The sequence below is a fragment of the Meles meles genome, chromosome 7 (assembly GCF_922984935.1).
Source record: "Meles meles chromosome 7, mMelMel3.1 paternal haplotype, whole genome shotgun sequence".
In the NCBI taxonomy this organism is placed as follows: Eukaryota; Metazoa; Chordata; class Mammalia; order Carnivora; family Mustelidae; genus Meles; species Meles meles.
In genome coordinates this window covers 88,725,236-88,749,498 of record NC_060072.1, presented here as the reverse complement: position 1 = coordinate 88,749,498, position 24,263 = coordinate 88,725,236, and the positions used below count along the sequence as shown (strand labels likewise).

The window sequence follows — 24,263 nt, the reverse complement described above, 5'->3', positions numbered from 1 at the left end:
ACCATATTAAATAGGAAGAATTGTTTTCCACAAGCAGCATTTTAATCTCTTATTTCTGAAAGTGACAGCTGCTTCCAAGTCATTGCATTCAAAGTCAAACCTAGGACGCCTGGGTGGCTCAGACCATTAAGCGTCTGCCTTTGGCTTGGGTCATGATCCCAGGATCCTGGGATTGAGTCCCACATTGGGCCCCTTGCTCAATGGGAACCTGTTTCTCCCTCTCCCTCTGCCTCCCCCTGCTTGTACTCTCTCTCTCTGTGTCAAATAAATAAATAAAATCTTTTTAAAAATAATAAAATAAAATAAAACCTAATGGGGCACCTGGGTGGCTCAGTCAGTTAAGCCTCTGACTCAGTTTTGGCTCAGGTCATGATCCCAGGGTCTTGAGATCCAGCCCCACATTGGGCTCCATGCTCAGTGGGGAGTCTCTTGGAGATTCTCTCTCTCACTCTGCCCCTCCCTCTGCTTGTGCATGCATGCGCGCTCTCTCTCTCTCTCTCTTTCTCTCTCAAATAAATAAATAAAGTCAAACCAGCTTCTTGTCTCCCTTCTGGACCTCCATCAAATCAAACACTTTCAGCACTCACTCAGGATTGGTCATGCTACTTGCTGTTTTGCTGAGTGTTTGGATTTCTCTGAGTCCATTTCTCTCCAGCAAGTGGGGGAACCCCAGGCCAAGGACTCTCTCAGCATGTAGCTTTGTCTGCCTAAGTGCTTAGGACAAGCTTCCAGAGGGGGTGAGTGGTCCATTAACTGAGGGCTGAGGCTGTCTGCGTAAGGGGGAGGAAGGCCCAACTCAGACTCTTCGTGGGGCTGCCAAGAATTTGGCAAGGATTCAAAGTGATAAAATCATAAGCTACAGGTATAGAAATGGCCTTAACCCAACATTTATAGAGGAGGAAAATAAAGCCAGAAAAGTGGAATAACCTGCAGGGTTTTGACTCCCAGACAAGTGGGAACTTAAGACTGGGAAAGTTGTATCTGTCAGGAAAGAAGAGAGATGCTGGGCAACCTGGAGCCATTTTGGGGCTGGGAGACAGGGACAGAGAGGCCAGCAAAATAAGAGGAAACCTAGTGGGCCCCATTTCCTGCTACCACTACACACACACACTCTCACACTCTTCATCTCTTCAAAGGAAAGAGCAAGAACATAAAGAACTTGTACTTACAGGTTTGATCCGAAAACAGAAATACAGTTGGGCTTCTGTGAGTGCAGGGGAAGGCAGAAGGCATTCACGTTTTACGGACTCTGGTATTGATAGAACCCCCTGGTTTTGCACAGCAGACACACAACCTCCGTAGTCATGCACAATAGCCTTGATTACTGATCTGATTTTTCAGGCCACATAATATCTAATGGGAGAAAAACAATTTTTATTTCATTTGTAGAAATCATGTGAGATGGCTTAACAGCTTTTATTACTTTTATGTGTATTTTGGAGACCAAATCTTCATGGTGAAGTAAAAGGTTGAGCCCACATTCTTTTCTTTCAAAAAAGCACTTCAAATCCTTGTTAATTTCTATAATCCTCAGAACTCTCTCAAACTTTGGCTATCAGATTTTTAAAACTCTTAAAACTTATACCCACCTACCAGATACAGGTTTAAAATATTTTATGTACATTGAACATCTTAGACTGTTTAAACTTTTCCCATGAATGAAAAAGCAAAGAGGAAATGAAACATCCTTCCTGGTGAATGCTGAGTGTTTCTGAATTTTGGTGACTGACTGTCTCCATTGTGCTATTGAAAGCACTTCCTTAAGGTCACCAGTGACCTCCAGTTACCAAGTCCAGCAACTGTGACTGGTTCTTCCTGGACTCTAACCTCTCTGTAGCATCTGGCCCCTCCTTGGTCATTCTCCGACGCTCTCTGGGTTCCCACTTGCTGTGACACCCCACACAGCATCGGTTCTTCTCCCACCTCTCTGACAGTGTCTTCAACTCCCTTCAGACCACCTAAGGGTTGGTGTCCCTTGAGCCCTGGCATTTAGCCCCCAAGGACTTTTAACCTGAGGTATAGTCAAGTGTTTGGACTGGTTTAGAAGTGAGGCAAAAAGATGGACAAAATAATTGTTCCAATTTTCTTTGACCTAGTTGACCTAGATTTTTTACAGCTGAATTTACATACATAATAATGATCTTTCCTGCCAAGATTTCCACAGGGGAAAAAAATACATACATATATATATATATATATATATATATATATTTTTTTTTTTTTTTTTAAGATTTTATTTATTTATTTGACAGACAAGGATCACAAGTGGGCAGAGAGGCAGGCACAGAGAGAGAGGAGGAAGCAGGCTCCTGCGGAGCAGAGAGCACGATGGGGGGCTCGATCCCAAGACACCATGATCATGACCTGAGCCGAAGGCAGAGGCCTTAACCCACTGAGCCACCCAGGTGCCCCAAAAATACATATTTTTAAGATTTATTTATTTGAGGGGCACCTGGGTGGCTCAGATGGTTAAGCATCTGCCTTCAGCTTGGGTCATGATCCTAGGGTCCTAGAATCAAGCTCTGCGTCGGGATCCTTGCTTTGGTGGAGAGCCTGCTTCTCCCTCTCTCTCTCTGCTGTTCCCCTGCCTGTGCTCTCTGCTCTCTTTGTCAAATAAAATCCTTAAAAAAAAAAAGATATATTTATATGAGAGAGCTGCGGGGGAGGGGCAGAGGCAGAGGGAGAGAGAGAACCCCAAGCAGAGGCCCCACTGAGCGTGAGGGCCAATGTGGGGCCAGTCCCATGGCCTATGACCTGACCTGAACCAAAACCAAGAGTCAGACGCTTAACCAACTGAGCCACCCAGGTGCCCCCCCACAGATAAAAAATCTTTAAGTTGTTAGGTAGAATTTTCTGATTTTCAGTTTTTCGCCCATAAATTTTTTTATACTGTTGGTTTGCTCACTGAACCTATCTAGTGCTGAACACAAGCAAATAAAACAAATGAACAAGTTCCTAAGTGCTTTATGGTACATGCATAATACATCTTAACTTAAATACTCCTTCCCCGGAACTGGTGTGAGGATCACTATTCGGACCCATCGGCCCTGCCCTGTGGCTTACCTTTCAGTGGGCTGCCTCTTTCAGTCAGGCCCACACTCCAGAAGTCACGCTCCAAATGTCAGTGGTCTGGCCTCAACCTCCGTTCTCATACAACTTCTAGAAACTGGAGTCCATGCAGAGGAAAGAGACCAGAATCAGAAAGGGCTTTAAAAATGCTAGGAGCAACAACAGAGGGAGCTTATGAAAGACAGGACTCGGTGCAGGGTCTGGGGAAAGATGTCTTCCAACATGTGCGAGAGATACCAGATCTGCTCTGAGTGCAGAAGGCCAGCCCGAGAGCAGGGGGCCAGAGCTGTAGCAGAGCTATTTAAAATTGAAGCACAGGGATGCTGCCTGGATGTCTCAGTCGGTTAACTGTCTGCCTTCCGCTCAGGTCATGATCCCAGGCCTTCACAAGAGGTCATGAGTTTCTGGTCGCTGGCAGTGTTCAAGAAGCAGAAGCTAAATAGACATTTATTTGTCAGAGTTAAAACAAAAGTGGTCCATCTGTTGGGTTGGAGATTTGAATGTCCAAACTTGAGTGATACCTTCCTCTCCTTTTCTCCCTTCTTCTTCGTTTTCCAGGGAGGAAAGCTAATCTGTGCTTGTGAGACCCAGCCTAAAAAAAATTGAGAATTGAAACACGGGAGCGAAGTTAAGGTTGGGTAGACAGAGCTATAGATGAGGCCATTGGAGTTGAAACAGGAGGAGAATCAGTGATGAGCCATTTGGAAGAGAAGTGTAAAGCACGTGACTGATGGAAGGGGAAGGTAAAGGGAGGCAAAGCAGAGAAGGATGTCAGGGGGAGGAGAAGAATGGCCCATGTTGGGGTTCAGGGGAGGAAGAAGGCCGAGTGTCTGCAGAAGATGGTGGCAGGTGACTTACCCAGAGAGGAAGGTGTAAGCCAGAGGATCGCATAGATACAGTCACATAGGACACTTAAATTTCAGCAGAGGACCTGAGGTATAGGCCTTTGTTCACTAGAAGGGAGAACAGAGGCAAGAAGGCCTGCCAGTGCCATAGGAACAACCTCCAAACAGAAACTGCCCCCAAAAAGACAACCTACAACTTCTGGGTAAAGAGAACAGAGGCTAATTTATACCATTTGCAAATTCCAGGACTGATTTCTGCTTCTAACTTCTCTACCTTGACCTCTAAAGCATCTCTCCAAATGTATCTCTTTGGTCACCAAAAGCACTTCTCCCTTCCAGGCAGAAGGCCAGAAGCTCTACAAGGACCTGAAGAACTTCCTTAGTGCAGTCAAAGGTGGGTAGTGTGTTACACAGGAGACACGAGCTTCTGAGGGCTCTGGGGATGGAAAGAAAAACCACCATTCTCGGGCATTTTATCACTTGCCTGCCCCTGATGCCCGCAACTCGTGGGCATAGAAAGATCGGCCTTTCCTGTCCCAGCCCCCCCAGTTTTCCTCACAGATCACCCAAACCTTCTGGGTATGCGTCCTTTGGAGTGGACCCGCTGGTCTGCCCGTTCACCCAGATGGTTACAGCAGCCTCCCTCGGGGGAAGGTATGGTAGGACCGACTTCTGTCTTTTCAGTGATGCGTGAAAGTTCAAAGAGAGTGTCAGAAACCCTGCAGGAGATCTACAGCAGCGAGTGGGACGGTCACGAGGAGCTGAAGGCTATTGCAGGGGTAAGAGCGTCCTGGCTTTAGAGCTCTTCTGCACTCACCCCTGCCCTCATCTCAGCCTTCTCTTAGCTTCTCCGTCCGAGCAAATAGGAAAGCAAAGGAGCCTGTCTGAACCCCTCATGTGTATAGCCTCAGTCACGGGTGGTAGCACAAAGCACCAACCATGAAGGTAAAGACAAGTGTTCCCTGGTCTGTGGATGCCTCTGCGGTTGGCCATCTTCCCCTCCTTAAAACCTTACAGAAGCTGTACCTACATAAAACCCAACTGGTTGTCTTGGAAAACTAACTTCATGCAGTTTTTTCCTCCCAAATTTCCCTGTCCTTCAAGCTCTAGAGTCCAAGACTCTGACCGCCTTCTCCTGTTCTTGTCCCTGAATGTATGGCCAGACTGTTACAGGGCAGTTCCTAGGGGCAGGGCTGGTTCTTCATCTGACCCTTTGCCAGAACCCAACGTGACATTTGAAACACAGCACTCCAAAAAGGCAGGTTGCTGCAGGAAGGATTTGGGTTTTCCCTGGTATCCAGTTGTTACCAAGAAGCGGGGCCCTCACCTCTGCCCTCTGCCCCACAGAATAATGATCTTCTTTGGGAAGACTATGAAGAGAAACTAACCGACCAGGCTTTGAGGACCATGGAAAACTACGTAGCCCAGTTCAGCGAGATTAAGGTAATCAGAGTCGAGCGGGGCCCCCAGAGGTTAGAGGACATACGGGGTCAACATCCTAAGTAGAGTTCAAGCCCACAGTTAGGAAGGAAGCTTAGGAAAAAAGATTTAAAAATCAGGGGTTGGATAGGAGGTTAGGGTGGAGGGTTAAAGGTGTCAAGGGCATGTTTGTTTATTTATTTATTTACTTATTTTATATATATGTATATATACATATATTTTTTTAGTGATGTTCAACAAGTTTATGTTATTTATTATGTATTTATTTATTTATTTTTAAGATTTTATTTATTATTATTTGACAGAAATAGTGAGGGAGGAAACACAAGCAGGGGGAGTGGGAGAGGGAGAAGCAGGCTTCTTGCTGGGCAGGGAGCCTGATGGGGGGCTTGATCCCAGGACCCAGGGATCATAATCTGAGCTGAAGAAAGACACTTAATGACTGAGCCACCCAGGCGCCCCAAGGGTGTGTTTAGAATTAAGTTTCAGTGAACTAGATCCGAGTGGGTTTTGAATTAGATCCAGGTCAAGGCATCCATTTTAGTGGTGAAAAGAAAAAATAGCTAATAGGGATGCCTGGGTGGCTCAGTTGGTTAAGCGACTGCCTTCGGCTCAGGTCATGATCCCAGGGTCCTGGAATCGAGTTCTGCATGGGGCTCCTTGCTCAGCGGACAGCCTGCTTCTCCCTTTCCCTCTGGCATTCCCCCTGTTTGTGCTCTCTTTCTCTCTGACAAATTAGTAAGTAAAATTTTTTTAAAAAAACCAGATATACGGGGCACCTGGGTGGCTCAGTGGGTTAAAGCCTCTGCCTTCGGCTCAGGTCATGATCTCAGGGTCCTGGGATCGAGCCCTGCATTGGTTTCTCTGCTCAACAGGGAGCCTGCTTCCCCCTCTCTCTTTGCCTGCCTCTCTGCCTACTTGTGATCTCTGTCTGTCAAATAAATAAAATAAAATCTTTAAAAAAAAAAAAACAGCTGATATGTTTATTGTAGAGAAGAGGAAATTTGGAGGAATCGTGAGTCATAACAATTATCTTCCAGTACTGGGAGGTCTGTTAGGTGAAAGAGGGATGCAGCCTGTTCTAAATGGTTTCAGAGAGCAGAGTTAGAATTCATTGATTCATTCAACTCAGATTTATGAAGTTTCTATCCTGTCAGGCACTGCGCTGCTTATAGATTCATACGGAGAAATTAGAGGGATCCTAACTTAAGTTTCTCATAGAGCTTTCAAACACTGAAATATACTGTGAAGTTGAGAGTTGAAGTTCAACTTCAAGCAAAAGTTGAACTACTGATTTTGAGTATTACAGAGAAGCTCCATGTATGAAATAGGAAGTTGGACCAGACGATCACTAAGATCCTTGCAAAATCTAGGATTGGATTTATAGTTCGGATGAGACTATGTAGATGCTCTCTCATTGCACACCGTAATTTAGTACTTTTATTACACTTTAGGGTTTTCAAAGCACTTCATAGTCAGCGTTTGATCTTTAAAATAACACTGTAGAGCAGATGAGGCTGCTCAAGTTCTAGAAAAGATGTGATTTGCCCTCAGGCACAAGGCTAATAGGTGGCGGCATTGGGAGTAAGACCCCACTCTCCTGACTTTGAATTCAGCTGGATCCTCAAAGCCATTGCTCCTGGAGGCTGAACCCATTTTTTTTAGTGGGTTCATAGGAAATATTAACATTTAGTGCAGGCTTCCACGAGTTCTGTAGGATTTCCCTCTATCTCCCCACCCCCGCTGCCACCCGCAATGAGAATCCCCATTCTTTCCAAATAGCGAGAGAAATCCCATGGGCTCCAAGCTGTTAGGAACTGAAATTTGGTAATATGACCCAGTAATTGTGCCTCTGTGTTTGCTACTCTGTTAACCTGCATCCCGGGCCGCTGAAAAGGGAATATCAAGGCCCTCTCTCCTGACTCTGGTTTAGGAAAGAATTGCTAAGCGGGGTCGGAAACTTGTGGACTATGACAGTGCCCGACACCACCTGGAGTCAGTTCAGAATGCCAAGAAGAAAGATGAGGCCAAGACTGCCAAGGTAAACAAAACAAAACAAAACAAAATGAAACGGTGAAACCTTCCTGCCTTCTCTCCCCTCCGTAACAGTGCAAGTCACTGGGCCAAACCAGGTTTAGGAAATGATAAATTCAGCATCCACCATCCCAAAGGAAATCCTGTTTTCCCTGACACCAGTGCTCAAAGGATAGTCAGAGATGCCAAGGCTGGGGAGGGCCCGGGTCTGGGTAAGGAGAGGTGTGGTTCCAGGTAAGCCAAGTCCCTGAAAAGAATGCAGGGAAGATAGGGGCCGCCTCAAGCCTCGGATTCCAGATTGAGGGAATCTGTCCTGTCTCTTTTACCCCCCAGGCAGAGGAAGAGTTCAACAAAGCCCAGAGTGTGTTTGAAGACTTGAACCAGGAACTGCTGGAGGAGCTGCCTGTTCTTTATCATAGGTAATGGTTGACAGTCAGGAAAGGCCTAGACTTCTGGGCAGAGGGAGGCCCAGGTTACCTGGCAACCCAAGCATGTCCCTCGTGAAAAGAGCTCTGTTCCTAGAGTGGGATGTCGCCTCAGTCCTGCTACTGGCTGGCTGGGCGATATTAGGCAAATGGCCTTATCACCCTAGACGCTGGTTTCGTCATCTCCAATATGGAGATAGCGGTGCTTGGCCTGCCAGTTCTTCCGGTTTCAAGGCAAGATGCTTATCGGCTAGGAGAGATCTTGGCAAGTCAATTACTGTCATCATGGGAACTAGGAATATCTGGTTTCATGCTTCAGTGTGTATTGTTTTAAACGAGCTTGGTTCTTGAATATCCAGATTGATCTAGAAGATAAACCATGGGGTGATTATTTCTATTTATGATGTCTTTGCTTCATAAAAGGTAAAAGTGTCTGGGTAGAAATTCTGTTTGTATCCTATTTTTGTTGTACAAGATATGCGGCAATGTAGCTGGAGTCAGTATTTTATGTAGCCACTTAATATTAGTCTATGTATGATGGAGCCTTTTAAATAACTACATGTATATTCAGACACCACTTATGTGACTCCTGATTTAAATAGCACTGAAATTTAATACAGTTTCTTTAAATGTAAACTGCCCCAATTCATTTATAGTAGAATTCCACTAATGTGCATACCACTCCATAGCAGTCCAAGTAGTGAGTAACAAGAAAGAATAATTATTTATTATAATAATTATTATCGCATGGCCTTATATTTAGAGCACACTTTAAAAAGGCCTCAGAGTACTTTCATTCATATCTGCTTTAATACCTAAAGAGCCTGAATCAAGAGAGCTTCATGCAACTGGAGATCTCTCCTACTTTGATGTCAGACTGGACTGATAAGTGTCTCCTCTGACCTTCCCACCCTCTTCCAAGAGTCAAGTGTGCTCCTGGCCCTGGCTTGACAAGTCCAGATTCCAGAACATCCTGAGTCCTTTTCTCTGAGGAGTCTTGTTGTTGGCAGGTGTTGCTTAAGCTCCTACCTTGTATTTCAAAAGGTTTCCTTTACTAACCTTACCTGGATGTGTTGTTGTGGGGTTTTTTGTTATTGTTTTATTTTTTGTTTCTGTTTTTTGGTTTTTTGCCTCCTGACAGTCGTATTGGATGTTACGTGACCATCTTCCAAAACATTTCCAATCTGAGGGACGTCTTCTACAGGGAGATGAGCAAGGTGAGAAACCTCCGGCCAAGGTAGACACCTAGGTGGGTTTTTCTAGGAAATAGGAAAGTAGCCCTAATGTACATAATCACATTAAATATTGATCGTAGCACCCCAGGTTTGAGCCCTCAACTGACCGTGTTGAACTGTGTTAAAGCATAGGTATACACAGCAGAGGGCCCTCTCTGTCTCCATGAACAACTGAATAATGGCAACCAGATTTGACCTTCAGATAAATAAAGGAGGTTAGGCCTGGGGAAGGCAGAGCTGAAATGTGGAACCAAGCTGTGAAATCTTTATCTTGTGTTGCTAGGGAGCAAAGGGGGCAGTGTTTAAATACAGGTCGGTCTCTCAGGTAGCTGGGCATGAATGGAGAAGGCCAGTCCTGTTCAGTGAAAGGCAGCCCCAGAACACTACCTCATGGGGCCTTTTCTAGTCCCAGGTTTCTGAGACTCAGTTCTGTCACAACATTAAATCCACGTACACATCCACATATTCCTCTCCACACTTGCTTTAGCTAAATGAGGGTTTGCCTTGTTAATATTTCCTCCCTGGATTACCTGAGAGAAGCTAGAACCTCAACTTAAACATCAAACATCAAGGACCCAGCCTTGAGAGAGCCGCCCGTCTGACAGAAGAGGCAGAACTTAAGACACAGTCCAGGAAGAAGGGGCATCAGGCAGGGTCCTGGATGCTAGTGCCAAAGAGATGAGGGGGAATTTTATAGTTAAGTGTGGGGAGGGTATTGTTTGGGGAACTGTGAAAGGGAGAGGAGAAGGGATATGTCTGTCTCAGGTCCCCACTGGCTAGCGACCCGTCTCTCTTGCTGGCTGTAGCTGAACCACAGTCTCTACGAGGTGATGAGTAAACTGGAGAAGCAACATTCCAACAAAGTCTTTGTGGTGAAGGGAGTATCCAGGTGAGCAACTCCTCTGAAACTCTTTGCTCCTTCGCGTCTCCTGTCAACATACGCAGCACTGTCACTGTACCCGATCCTGGCCTTTGTGTTCACGTCCATGATATTGTTAGTTATTTGTATTACGGCCCTATATAAATCCTTTTTCTTTGTGTGAACTATTTCAGCGATCACTAAAGGTATAAAGAACGATGCACTAAAAAGGAATACAATAAGTAGCCGTATAGCTGTCACCCAATCTACGAAATCAACTATCCTGTGTACTATTGAAGTCCCCAGTGTCCCCCTCCCCACCCATCCTGCCGCTTCATCTAAAGTAACCACTGTCTTAAATTCAGTATCTGCTTTTCCCATGCTTTTCTTTTTACTTTTTGACACACATAGATACCCACAGAAACTACCATTTTGCATGTTTTTAAACTTTATAAAATGGAATTATACTATGTATGTACCTCTGCAACTCCTTTTGTTCTCTCTGTACTCTTTGTGAGGGTCGTGGGCCCTGCTGCTGCACATTGCCAGCTCTGGTCTTTCCTTTCTCGGTTACGGATGCTGTTGTGGAGCTAGTCTACAATTTATTTATCCGTCCTCTTGCTCATAGACATTTGGGTGGTTTTCCAGTTTCCTGCTCTTACAAATCATGTTGCAATGGACACATTTTACATGGCTCCTGTGACTGTTACCAAGAGTGTCTTTAGGGTATGTACTGGGAGTGGAGTTGCTGAGTCACGGGCCGTGCATCTGGGCCTCTTCAGCTTTACTAGACATTGGCATTGTCCAGCAGCTTTCTAAAGTGCCCAGTTTATAACCCACCAGCAGCAGATAAAAGCCCCCGTTGCTCTATATTCTCGCTACACATGACCTTGTCAGACTTACTAATTTTTCCAAACAGATATAAAATGGATTTTTTTTGCAACTTTAATTCATATCTCTACAATTACTAGCTAGCTAGCTTGAACTTCTTTCCATGTTATTGGCCATTTAAGGTTCCTTTCTGGGGCCTTCCTGTTTATCCTTGTTTTCACATTTTTCATTTAGACTGTTTATCTTTTTAAAAAATTTAAAGATTTTATTTATTTATTTGTCAGAACGAGCACAAGCAGGGGGAGAGGCAGGCAGAGGGAGAAGCTGGCTCCCCGCTGAGCAAGGAGCCCAATGCAGGGCTTGATCCAAGGACTCTGGGATCATGACCTGAGCTGAAGGCAGAAGCTTAACCAACTGAGCCATCTGGGCATCTCTAGATTGTTTACGTTTTTTTAAAAAATTGATTTATAGAACAATTCAGTCGTCCTTTAGAATGTGATCACTTTCTCATTCTGAAGCCTTTGCTTAGGAAGATTTAAGTTCCTACTACATACAGGGTTTTATGCTGAGAGGTAGGGATCCAAAGACATAGGAGACCTGTCCTTTGGGTGGTTTACCAGAAGTTGGAAGGACAGGAAATCTACCTAAGGAGACAAGGAACAATATAAGCTTGCGCATACTAAGTACCTGATGAGACCAGCAGGAATTCCAGAGAAGAAGGTACTTGCTTGCCATCATATGGATGGTCAGGGAAGACTTTTTTTTTTTTTTTTTAAGATTTTTTAATGATTTATTTGACAGCGAGAGATCACAAGTAGGCAGAGAGGCAGGCACAGAGAGAGAAGAGGAAACAGGCTCCCCACCGAGCAGAGAGCCCGATGTGGGGCTCGATCCCAGGACCCTGAGATCATGACCTGAGCCGAAGGCAGCGGCTTTAACCCACTGAGCCACTCGGCGCCCCAATCAGGGAAGACTTTAAAAGGAGGTGGTGAAACTGACCTTGGAACTTGAAGGAAGAATCAGGCTCATATTTGTTATTTGTACTATTCATTTAGCAATTTGTTATAAACTATTAAAAATCATCACTGCAGGGTCAATGTAGATTTTCTAGATGAATTCCCTTTTGCTCTAAAAAATTCTGTTTCTCCTTTTCCCAGCATTAAAAGTCAGAGTTCTTTCTGTCTCTTTATGTGAAACCTACTATCATTTAAACCAAGATGTCCCAGAACCTTGTAGGGAAATCTGGTTTTTTTCTTGCTATGTCCTGGGCCTTCTAAACCTGCTGACTCCAAGAATGCTGCTGCTAGAAGGAACCTCTGTCACTCAGCTTATCCCACGTCTAGAAACTCCCACAAGGCAGGAACTAGGTTTCTCTCTCTCTCTTCCTATCCCTGTCTCCTATCCTTGTGCCACATAATTGGTACCTGTCAAGTAAATATTTGTGGGTTGCTTAATCTGCTTGTGGACAGTACGTAGGAGGCACCTGAGCAAGTGAGAAGGAGTCAAGCTGATGTTGGCTGTAGAAGCACTCAGCTCGGTAAACTCGATAAAATTACATTATACTCGATAAACATTACAGTCAGTTTCATTATCCGTGGTGCTCGTATTCTATAAAGTCACGGCGAGCATTCGTGAATACCGAACCATTGCTGCTAAGGGAAAGACAGCGTTAGGTTCCTGTGAGTTTCTGCTCCCAGCGTCTTCATCAGCCAATCAATACATGAACTCGTCTCGTGTTTCTGTTTAAAGACACCTTATTTGCTACATATTGCTGGGGTGCCTGCGTGGCTCAGTTGGTTATGCATCTGACTCTTGATTTCAGCTCAGATCATGATCTCAGGGTTGTGGAATCGAGCCCCAGGTCAGGCTCTGTGCTCAGCGTTGAGTCTGCTTGAGATTCTCCTCTGCCTCTGCTTCTCCCCCGTCTTGTGCTCACTCTCTACGTAAACAAATAATATATATCGTTGATTCCTTCATATTGAACTTCTGCCGACAGCACCATAATTCATGCTGGAGGGAAGCTTCTCTAACATGTTCTTTCTCTGTAAGGCATGTCACAGTTTTCTGGCCCTAAGCACTGTAGTGCTATACTTGGAGGCCATTTTAAACAGCAGAATCACCAACAAAAAGCACAACAATGTGAAAAACATGGCCAGATGGACACATTTGCAGTGTAAGAGCCGAAACATGGCAGGGATTGCCTTCTTAGACCTCAGCTGGGAAAGTGCTCGTCTAGGCACTCATCTTTCAAAGCTCGTGTATGTCCGCAGCTCGCTGCAAAGGCATCATGAGAATTAATTTTGGAGTTGCAAATAGGTTTTAGGGAGGAGGTGAACTTGCAAATACAGAATCCACAAGGACCAACTGTATATCTATCACCCAGGGAATCCTTCCCACAGAGAAAATATTTTGTCGGTGTTTTGCTGTTTTTTTTCTAGTCTTGTTTTCTTTATATATTTTTATGTAATTGAGATCGTGATATGTATAAAATTTTATAGCCTCTTTCTCACCTTAAGAAGCATGATTGCAGGGGCGCCTGGATGGCTCAGTGGGTTAAAGCCTCTGCCTTCGGCTCAGGTCATGATCCCAGGGTCCTGGGATGGAGCCCCGCATCGGGCTCTCTGCTCAGCAGGGAGCCTGCTTCCTCCTCTCTCTCTCTCTCCCTACTTGTGATCTCTGTCTGTCAAATGAATAAATAAAATCTTTAAAAAAAAAAAAAAGCATGATTGCAAGGTACACAGACTTCCTCATACGTTGCTCTGTTGTGTCTTATTTATCTATTCGGGGTGTTATATTATTCGGGGTTGCTTCCAGTTTTGAGCTCTCCTGAATCCACACGCTTGTGTTTTTTCAGCAGCAGCAGACGCTCTCTAGTCATCTCTTCCCCAGTTCGCACGTCTGCAGTCTCCAGCCCCCTGACCTCACCTACCAGTCCCTCTGCACTTTCTTTGAAGAATGAGAGGGAGTCCGGGTCTGCAAGTGAAGAAGAGCTGGCATCCAATCTAGCCCCAGGAGAAGAGGATTCTGAGATTAAAGACAAGGAGACGGAGGAGGAAGAGTCCGAAGCCAGCTCGTCTGAGGAGGAAGAGTCCCTGCCAGCTTGCAACGGCCCCGCCCAGGCCCAGCCCTCTCCCCCAACTGAGGGCGACAGGTCCCAGGAGGAAGTTCTCCCTTGCTCGCCCTCTCCGTCACCAGGCAGTGCCCTTACCCCCTCAGAGCAGCCCTCATCTCTCCCAGAAGTAGTCCTCCGAACCCGCACCTCAAGCGAGGGAGCTGAACAACCAAAGAGAGCCTCTATCCAGAGGACCTCAGCACCTCCGAATAGGCCTCCTCCACCCAGAGCCACTCCCAGCCCCCGGCACTCCTCAGGGAACATACCCTCCAGCCTTCTAGCCTCTGAGCAGGGCTCACCTGCCAGTCCCAGGGCCTTATTGCGGGCTGGGACTCCAAGTCCTAGGGCCTCCTTAGAGGTTTCTCCTGACCCACAGCCACCAGAGAAGCCAGTAAGAACTTCTGAGACCAGAGAAAAGGAAAACATCAACAATCTGAATCCAGAAGAACTTTGTACTTCCCCTACCTTGATGTCTGAGGTGAGATTGGATCTTGTTGAGTCCTTTTCTTTTCTTTCTTGAATATTTTCATTTATTTCTTTGAGAGAGAAGGCACAAGACGGGGGACGGTCAGAGGGAGAAGCAGACTCCCCACTGAATGGGGAGCTCAATGTGGGGCTCAATCTTGGGACTCTGGGATCATAACATGGGCCCAAGGCAGACACTTAACCGACTGAGCCACCCAGGCACCCCCAGGTTGAGCCTTTACTCCCTTTTAAAACCACCATGTATATCGTCTTTACTATAGTCAGCTTGCCCTAGGTGATAAGATCTTATGTCATTAAATTCCAGTTTTAGGGACATTCCTGGACACCTCCTTTGGTTCTGGGGATTATTTCATATATTCATAGCAACTAATTCAGTGCCGTGTGCTCTTGGGGTGGTTGACTTCTGCAAAGGACTATCTCTAATATTATTACTATGAGCAGAATCTTGCTAATTTCTTTCTTTTGCTCCAATTTCTGGGAGTTCCAGTGTAAAGAATCTTACAGCTGGCATCTTGAGCTTTACCCTCTTTAGTGGGGGATGGGGAGGAAGGTCTCATTTTGGTTTGTCATATTTATGACTACGGTAAGCAAAATGGCATCTGCAAATGTCTGAGGTCTATCTTCTTTGATGAGAGAGGCATCCTAGAAGAAGGCACTCAAAGGAGAAGGTAAAGCAAAAAGGATGGCCTTTTGAAAGGTGAAGATATGGATGAGAAAAGGATTGTGTTAAAATAGAGACAGAGATCCCATGAAGAGCAACCAGTTCTGTGAAGGATCTAGAAATCAAGTCGTATTCTATTCAAATTACATGGAAAGGCTTATTGTATAGGAGGGAGGTTTGACTTTCTCTATGAGATCCCTGAAGGCAGAACTATATGTAAAAAATTTTTTTTCAAGTACAATTTGGATCAGTATAAGAGGAACTTTCAGCATTTAGTTCTGTTTTTAAAAAAAAATATGATATGGAAAACCAATTTGAAATATAGGGGAAGAGGGACATAGGGACTTCCGAAAACAAAATAGGGTAGGCCATCTTGAGAAATAGCCCTCCTTCCTTGCTGTTAAAAGCTAAGGATATATGATCACCTGTCAGGTGCACTGTAGAGAAGATTATGGTGAGACATCTAACTAAATGGCACCAAGATTCATTCATTCATTCATTCCCTAATTATTTACTGACCCCCTGCTATGTGCTGGGTACTTTTCTAGGAGGTAGGCTATTACAGTGAACAAAACATAAAATTCTCTCCCTTCCTGCATCTTACATTCTAGTGGATGGGGAATGGGAGGAATAAGGACAAAAAGCAAGAAATAATAAATAAGTAAAATGACAATTTAGTCATGATAGGAGATAGAAAAATTAAGTAGGGAGTACATTTAAGTACAGGGAGTGAAGGCTAAATTGCAGGGTTTGGTTTTTTTTAAAGATTTTACTTACTTATTTGACAGAGATCACAAGTAGGCAAAGAGGCAGGCAGAGAGAGGGGGAGAAGCAGGCTCCCTGCTGAGCAGAGAGGCGGATGTGAGACTTAATCCCAGGACCCGGGGATCATGACCTGAGCAGAAGGCAGAGGCTTAACCCACTGAGCCTCCCAGGCGCCCTAAATTGCAGTTTTAAACAGAGTGGTCGGAGGAGACATTTAGCCACTGAAGGAGGTCGGGGCCTACGCCATGCAGATATCGGGAGTCTGAGACTTCTGGGACCCCTCAGTTCACACCACTGAAGGCTGACCGGGCTCCGTTGAGATCCTTCTGTTCTCTGGACATGGGACCCCTGCTGCTTCCTTAGGCACCAACTAGTGTGCACAAGGGGTCCAGGGCTGGTAGCCAGGGCGGGAGGGTGTGGAATTCTACATTGTCCACTTTGATCCACAGGTCTTTTCAGAGTCTGACGTGGCAAAGAAGATGGAGGGCAAGGAAGAGAACAGTCAGCTCACCTCCGCTGACTCCCCTGAGGTACTGACACCCGAGTCGTCGGCTTTATTATGCTCTCAATCTTGATTCATGTGAGGCGCAGAAGGTCCTCAACAGAGCAAGATGTGAAACTTTCTGCCTTCGCGGGCTTCCAGGCGGAGGAAGCTCTTCCGATGGGGAGAGAGGTGCAGGGCGAGTAGACAGTGAATAAGTACACGTAAATGTGGGATTTTGAGTAGGTACAGTGTAGCCACTTTTCACTGCCCTGCACTAAAAAGAGCAATTCAACAGCATGGAAAATTCAAAATTCATTTAAATGTGACTTTGTCACGTATTATATGATTTTAGTATGGGGTCAGCAAAAGAGTGAATAAAACAGGTTTGCCTCTTGGGCATCATCTTATTAAAGGGGAGATGATAGGGGCCTACCTACAATTCTTGAGGAACAGGCCAGTAACGCTGTCCTCTTTGGGAAAGAGATACAGGGTGCAGCCTCCTTCCCCCGGAAGCTCCCTCCCTGTATTGGAGATTTATAGTGTTTCCTTACTCCCAGCCTCTGCGCTAGGATTACTTGGTCATCAGCTAAGGAGACATGTTTTTCCTTTCGAATTAAGCAGCTGGAGCATCTCAGATCCTAGCCTATCAGAGTCATCAGTCTCCAGAAGCCTGTGTCCTGCAAGATCTGTTCCCTTCTCTTACAGATGCGCCGTAAGGCATATTTTCCCTCAAGCAGAATTATGAACATATCACATATAAAAATGGGTACATAAAAAGAAAACTGTGAGCAGATCTTTTCTCGCTCAGCATTTGAATCACCTGAGAGAGAACGAAGGTCCTCTTAAAGAATAGTAACTTTCTGGAAAGTGCTATTACCTTTGGGGCAGTTCATAGCCTGGAATTGAAGGAAGGAATAAGAAGAAGGAAAATTCCTTCAAGGAGAAGGCCCCTTAGAGTGCCAAGGTCTTCTTCCCCTGGCTTCCACGCCTCGGGTTCCCATCTCAGAACCCAGAACTTTTCGCAAAGAAACCATCACACCCTTGCCTTTCCTAACCATCCCAGCGGAGGGTCATCTCAGTGTGAGAGCTGCTGTGCATTCCCAAGGAGGGCTGGTCTAGAAGTGGTAGGTAGTGGTTTTAAAACCTATATTTATACCCTTACAGCCTCCCACATAGATTTATATACAGATGCGTGTCACACAGATCACACAGTGTCTGATCATGGAAACAGTGGGAGGCCAAAGACCTGGTTTCCTGTCCCAGCAGGTCATTTGACCCTTGGGATCTCAGTCTCTTGATCTGTGCCAGAGAATGACAGTAAAGCCTTCCATGATGCTCTCAGGCCATAGTAAAACAACACTGTATGTTGTCTGTAATGTCTGTGACCCTTGTGAAGTGTAAGACACAGAAGACCCTTCTGAGCTGAGAGACTGGAGGTTGAGCCGCCTCTCACGGGCAGAACTCTTCTTTTTGTAGAGCCAGGATCTTCAGCTTCATGTCTCTGCCGTTCCAGAAGAGAGCAGTGTCATACCTCAAGAAGAGGTAAGGATGCCAGATAACATGGAGATGATGGGGTGAGTGGTAAGACTGGGCATCGGGGGTGCACAGAGGTTTGGCTAGAGCCTAGAAACCTCACCATGGGCTACAAGGGGAACCTGGCAGTGAACCACATCCTCAGGGTGAAGTCAAGCAGGCGGGAGCCAGAGGACCCAAGAGTAACCTGGGACTTTGTGGCTCCTGTGCTCATTTCCCAGTACTTGTCCTTGAACCTCTTGACCTCTCACTATAGCCTTATCTCCTAATTTTTGACACAGAGATGGGGAGAACAAGCAGGGGAGGGGCAGGCAGAGGGATTGGGAATTCGAGGCTTCCCCCAGCCCCCACCCCAAGCAGAGAGCCTGACATGGGGCTCAATCCCAGGAGTCTGGGATCATGACCTGTGCCAAAGGCAGACGCTTAACTGACTGAGCAATCCAGGTACCCCCTAAATATTTTTATCTGAACTTATTTCAAAAAGGAGTTAAATGCGGTGCCTGAGTGGCCCAGTCGGTTAAGTGTCTGACTTTTGATTTTGGCTCAGGTCATGATCTCAGGTTTGTGAGATCAAGCCCCACATGGGGCTTCTTGCTGGGCATGGAACCTGCTTAAGATTCTTTCTCTCTTCCCACTGCCCCTCCCCTTCCCATATACACGTGCGTGCATGTGCGGGCGTGCACACACACACATGCACACACACACGCACACACACACACACATACACTCTTCAAAAAAAAAAAGATATATATAAAAGGCACACAAAAAGGTAAATACACAGACACACAAAATATACTCAGAAGCAAATTAGCAGGTGCCTGGGTGGCTCAGTTGGTTCAGCGACTGCCTTCTGCTCAGGTCATCATCCCAGAGTCCTGGGATCCAACCCCACATTGGGCTCCCAGCTCCATGGGGAGTCTCCTCTCTCTGACCTCTCTCCTCTCATGCTTTCTCTCTCTCTCTCTCTCTCAAATAAATAAAATCTTTAAAAAAAGAAGTGAATTAGTGATATAATATGGAGCCATGAGTTAGGCAAGTACAGAAACACATTCTATAAAATAAAATTATGGAGGATGGACCACAAAGTTGGTTCTACACTCCCTAACATCCAAGAGGAAGGTGCAGAACTGGTCAGTTCACCCAGTTCACGATGCCCAGTCCTTAAGAGTAACAATTCCAGATATTAAGATGAAAAAGAACTTTCTCCTATGAACCCTCCTAGAGAGATGACAGTGAACAAATCTTTACAGTAATTCCAACAACCAGTTTCACACCGCCTCCCTCCACAGAGGCCAGTGCCTTACAAGAAATATAATTCGACAGAAGCGAAATGAGCCCCTTCCCCATGCCCATCTGGTGGTTGGTGGGAGGGCAGGTCAGCGTCTAACCCAATCCTGTTTCCTTTCTAGGTATCTACAGTTCAAACTGACTACCTCTGAAGAGGGACTACCGAGACCTCCACACACACCTCCCCAGAGAAGCTCCTCAGCTAGAGGGTATATAGGTCAGAGGGACTTAAGATCTAGCATTCCTTTGTAGGTTCTCGAACTGTTTGAATGCTGGTGGTCTCGAAAGATCTAGCATTAATGGAGGCTGAGGAGCAGACTTAGGGGAGGGAGGGCGGCAGGCTGGGGAGAAGAAACTCTTAGTTCCCGGGAATATTTAATTCAGGCTTTTAGCACTGTTAGAATAAGAAGACTTCATATATTAAGTAAAGTGGGCCTAAAGTGACTATAAAAAGCGTAAGCATCTGTAGACGGAGACACGTCTGCATAGAGACACATTACCACAAATACTCAGAGAATAGTGAACGAATCTTTGACTTACCACTCATTTTGCAAGACTTAGAGCCAAAAGAACAGATTTTCAGATTGTTAAATAAAGGATTACTCTGACTGTGCTCAGATTGCTTTTCTTTTTTTGACACGAGGAGTTGTCCCTGCCCCGCACACTGTTCTCCACGTAGGTAAGGTCATCGATTCTACCCCGTGTTCAGAAAGTTTTAGTCACATCCTTGACCCCCAGTTGGAATGACACCAGGGGCCACGGGCTCCTTTGCTCAATCCAGATGCCCTAAGGCAGGCCCCCTGCCCCCACTTTCAGCCAACAAGCAAGTACCCGGGGAAAGGGGTTACATTTTAGAGCCATAGCCCATGTTTACAGCTTGCTACTTGGTGTACATGAGTATATGAGCAGGCTGGAGGGAGAAACGGAGCTCCCAAATGAAGGGAAATGATACAACCGGACTGATAGGGTGGAAATGGCACAGAATTTAGAATCCAAAATCCTGGATTCAAGTCCTATCATTTACTTCCGGGAAAACGTTAAAAATGCACTTTGACGTCCTGCCACCCTAATAAATACACACATGCTGGTGCTTCTCCCTCTTTGCTTCTGTTTGTGGGGTTATGGGCAGTGTCCCAACTCATGCAGCCACCCGGCAAGCATTTGCCAGCCCCTGCTCTGTACCAAGCACCGTACGAGGTACCAGAGAAACAACAACAAGGAAAAAAAGTGACAACTTTATGGAGACAGACTACTGAGCAGGGAGCAGAATGGACAGGATTTAGGAATGGGTTAGAAGAGGCCACATGACCAAAGTTGTAAGGAATTACTCTGGGTTAGGCTTGAGAGACTAGGGTTTGGGGGTGCCGTTCTCTAAAATGGTGATGACAGGCTGACAGGTGTCACTGCGTGTGGGTTCTTTGCTCGCAAACAACAAACTGCCCTGATCAAGCAATAAAGAATACGCTGGAAGGACACTACACAGCTCTTAGAGCTGAAAGAATGGGGATGTCTGTCGCAGGAATGTGTTGGGCTGCCCTCCAAGCAAGAGACTTCCACCACCTCCTGCCTCTGTGTCCCCTCCAGATCCAGATGCCCTGGAGAAAGAATGAGACTGGCCCAGTTTATAGAGATGCATGATAGTGTCTACAGTGACAGACCACTGGTGGTGGTGGGAGGGCGTGTACGAGGAAGCTTTCAGAGTGATGGGACTATTCATAATGCTGTAGCGATTGTTTAATGAGTACACTGTTGAACGACAAATACCTATGTGTCAAACCGATCACATTACACACTTACTGTGTAGTTGACTGCATGTCCTGTATAAAAACTGGATACAAGGAGCTTAAGAACTTGGGGGATTTTCCAGTAGATGTATCCATCAGGGAGCTGGAAATAAATGACTGTATTTTGGAGTCATTCTTCCAAGATCTAATCCTACTAGTCTTCCTTAAAAGCCTTCAAAAGATTTCTACTGCTGAAATGGAGAAGAGTTTGCATGCTTCCCTGTGAAAGCCCTACTGCCTACATTTTAATACCTTTCTCATAAAGCAGCCCATTCCCCTGGTGCTCAGAACCGCGGCTAGGAGTGCTACTCCAATACCCGGGACCTGCTTGGAATCACCCTCCCACATTCATCCAGCAAAATCCAACTCAAGCCTTTTCTCTGCAGGGCTTTCCCTCCTAGGAAAGGAGTATGCCAGGAAGGACTTCTAGGGACTTACAGTCTGATGCGGGTGGGGGGGAGACAAGCACCCAAGGTAACTGCTAGGACAGAGGCACGACAAAAGTGGAGACATTTACGAAACTGTGAGATTGATGCTTCGTGTGCATATGGCCCCACAGAAGATTCTGGGAAGGCAGGGGAAGGGGCCAGTATGCTGGGCATAACTAGTAATTCTGCTTCTTTAGTGTAGATAGTCTTGGCTAGGAACCAACTTGTTTACCCTGATTTACAAGGTGGTGAAGTTGGGGCTCCTCGGTGGCTCAGTCAGTTAAGCGTCTGCCTTTGGCTCAGGTCATGATCCTGGGGTCCTGGGATGGAGCCCACATGGAGGCTCCCTGCTTAGCAGGGAATCTGGTTGGATTCTTTCTCTCCCTCTCCCTCTGCCCCTCCCTCTCCCCCTGCCCCTCCCTCTGCTTGTTCTCTCTCTCTCTCTCTCTCTCTCTCTCTTCTAAATAAATCAGTCAGATGCAATGTTCAGTGGGGAGCCTGCTCTCCCTCTGCTCCTTCTCCTGTTCTTTCTCTCTCAAATAAATAAATAAAATCTTTTTTTTTTTTTTTTTTTAATGGTAAAGTTGTCCAGGGGAAAGGCTAGGATTTAGAAGACTGCCGTCCTGTGGCTAGCACAAGAAAGAGCTAGAAGCCAATAAATTGGGAAGAGATGAGTATCTCTTATTCCCTGCCCTGAGGCCCCTGAGGTCTGTTGACAGAAGGATGGCTGCTCCAGTTTCTGAAGTTCAGCATCGAAACCTTGGAGAACACTGCTAGTTCACCACCATTGAGCCTCCATTCATCATCTGTCTGTATGCACCTCCTTATAAAATTAATTGCAAGAACATCCCCCAGTCCCTGCCTTCTGGCAATCTGAAGGACAATATTGATAGAGAAGACTGGAAACATGACACAGCCAGGATATATAGGATACACCAAAGAACAGCATACACACACTGCCGACAGTATTGCTATTCTATGCTAAATTAGGTGCTGAGCATATGCATACTGGATCTTGTCTGCATATTTACACTTTTTAAATGAATGGTATGTGCCAACAGGGCACATCATTGTACCAGCATACGTTTAAAGGTTTTATTTTAAAGAGAAAAACGTTACTTGTGAATGATTAACCATCAAATTGTGAAAGTAACAGGACATTTCAGTAGCCAGTGGAGCTGGATGGCCTTGAAGAGTATGCAGGGGGTCAGGACAATCTTTAGTACATAATGGAATATGCTATGGGGACAGTAACCAGATTATAAAAAAAATCTCAACCTTTCCTGGAATTCATGATCAGCTTGTCAGTAAATACAAGCATTTGTCCACCTTTGGAATTTAACCCTTAGGATTTGAATTTCCTTTTGTCTTGGATATTCTTTTATCTGAGAACTGGGCAGCTTGACCTCTTTTCTTAACTTGCATACATCTTGCCTACACGTTACTTTCTTTGCCTTTCTTGGTTGGATTGGTAGTTTTCCCACATATGGGCTTCCTTCCTCTTCATTGATAACTACTATGCCCTTAAGTACATTTTAAAACGATGAATTTCATGAATTTACTCTGTTTTTTCCCTCTGATTTTTGCCAACCAAATATCTTTAGGAATGAAAACAACCATGCTTTTATTTATTTTTATTTACTTATTTATTTCAAGATTTTATTTATTTAACAGAGAGAGACAGCGAGAGAGGGAACACAAGCAGGGGTAGTGGGAGAGGGAGAAGCAGGCTTCCCACCCAACCGTGAGCCCGATGCTGGGCTCGATCCCGGATCATGCTTAATGACTGAGCCACCCAGGCAACCCCACGTTTGCTTACTTTATGTTTTCATTTTTCTTCAGGACACTATGCCTCTATTCTCTGAGATTTTCTGTCAGTCTTTGTTCCCCAAACAAACATGCACCAGACCAGTCTGTCAATCTATATAAACACTGATTTCCAAAACTAGAGAACTCCTCACAGGAATACATAAGCAAGGAAATCTCTATCACTAGCAGAATAACCACTTGAGTCCTAACCCTAAATAGGAAGCCAAGATAAAAACAGCTAGCCTTGGGCACCTGGGTGGCTCAGTGGCTTAAAGTCTCTGCCCTTGGCTCAGGTCATGAACCCAGGGTCCTGAGATGGAGCCCCACGTCCGGCTCTCTGCTCAGCAGGGAGCCTGCTTCCCCCTCTGTCTCTCTCTGCCTGCCTCTCTGCCTACCTGTGATCTCTGTCAAATAAACAAATAAAATCTTTTAAAAAATTTTTTTAAAATAATAAAACAGCTAGCCTTTTTTTTTTTAATTCATTTGCAGAAAGATGACAGGTAGGCAGAAAGAGAGGGGGAAGCAGGTCCCCCTGCTGAGCACCATGACCTGAGCTGAAGGCAGAGGTCAACCCACTGCCTGGTAGCCTGGGCGCCATCTAGGCGCCCCAAAACAGCTAGCCTTTACTGAGCACTTACTATGTGCCAGGTAAGGTTCTAACGCTTTGGATGTATTCTGTCCCCCAACTAACTCCATGAGACAGCTATTGCCCTAGATAGAGAAATGAAACCCAAGTGGCTTGTCTGAGATCACACAGCAGAGCGGATTCCAGAGCCTGTGTTTATAGTATTACATCCTTAGTCACTGAGTTCATTAATTTGGTAACATTTCCTGCCACGGAGAAGTGAGTCGAGATGGCTCAAGTATGGCACGATTAGCAGTTAAAACTGAGGTGCTCATCACGTGCTAAACGTGCGGCTGTGACATGGCTTCATTGCAGGGATGAGGGAACAGATTTTAGAGATATTAAGTCAGTATTAGCCCAAAGTCACCACGCTAACGAGCGGCGGGGTTGGTACTGTTTGAATCAAAAGACCATGCCGCTCGTGGCCTCTATACTCCACCGCCTGAGAAGAACGTCAGGCTAGGAAGATCCGGATGGCGCCCGGCGCCCCGGTCCCCTCCCCGCCAACCCGCCCGGCTTCCCCGCCAAGGTGCGCCTACTGAGTTAGCTTA

General features: G+C 45.7%; 1 protein-coding gene across 3 annotated transcripts in view; it reads left to right on the top strand.

The window, feature by feature from the left end:
- The window catches only part of BIN2 (bridging integrator 2), a 31,577-nt gene extending 11,898 nt beyond the window's left edge, over positions 1 to 19,679 (top strand). Inside the window, exons 3-13 of one of the 3 annotated variants that reach the window (XM_046010862.1) lie at positions 4,254 to 4,308; positions 4,599 to 4,693; positions 5,262 to 5,357; positions 7,288 to 7,395; positions 7,722 to 7,807; positions 8,955 to 9,030; positions 9,855 to 9,937; positions 13,593 to 14,328; positions 16,212 to 16,292; positions 17,723 to 17,788; positions 19,189 to 19,679. In XM_046010862.1, the coding sequence (XP_045866818.1) occupies positions 4,254 to 4,308; positions 4,599 to 4,693; positions 5,262 to 5,357; positions 7,288 to 7,395; positions 7,722 to 7,807; positions 8,955 to 9,030; positions 9,855 to 9,937; positions 13,593 to 14,328; positions 16,212 to 16,292; positions 17,723 to 17,788; positions 19,189 to 19,218 (1,512 nt within the window). In that variant the 3' untranslated portion in view covers positions 19,219 to 19,679. Of the gene's footprint in view, positions 1 to 4,160; positions 4,309 to 4,598; positions 4,694 to 5,261; positions 5,358 to 7,287; positions 7,396 to 7,721; positions 7,808 to 8,954; positions 9,031 to 9,854; positions 9,938 to 13,592; positions 14,329 to 16,211; positions 16,293 to 17,722; positions 17,789 to 19,188 lie in introns of all 3 variants that reach the window. The other 2 variants (XM_046010864.1, XM_046010865.1) reach the window with 2 other exon arrangements.
- The last annotated feature ends 4,584 nt before the right edge of the window (positions 19,680 to 24,263 follow it).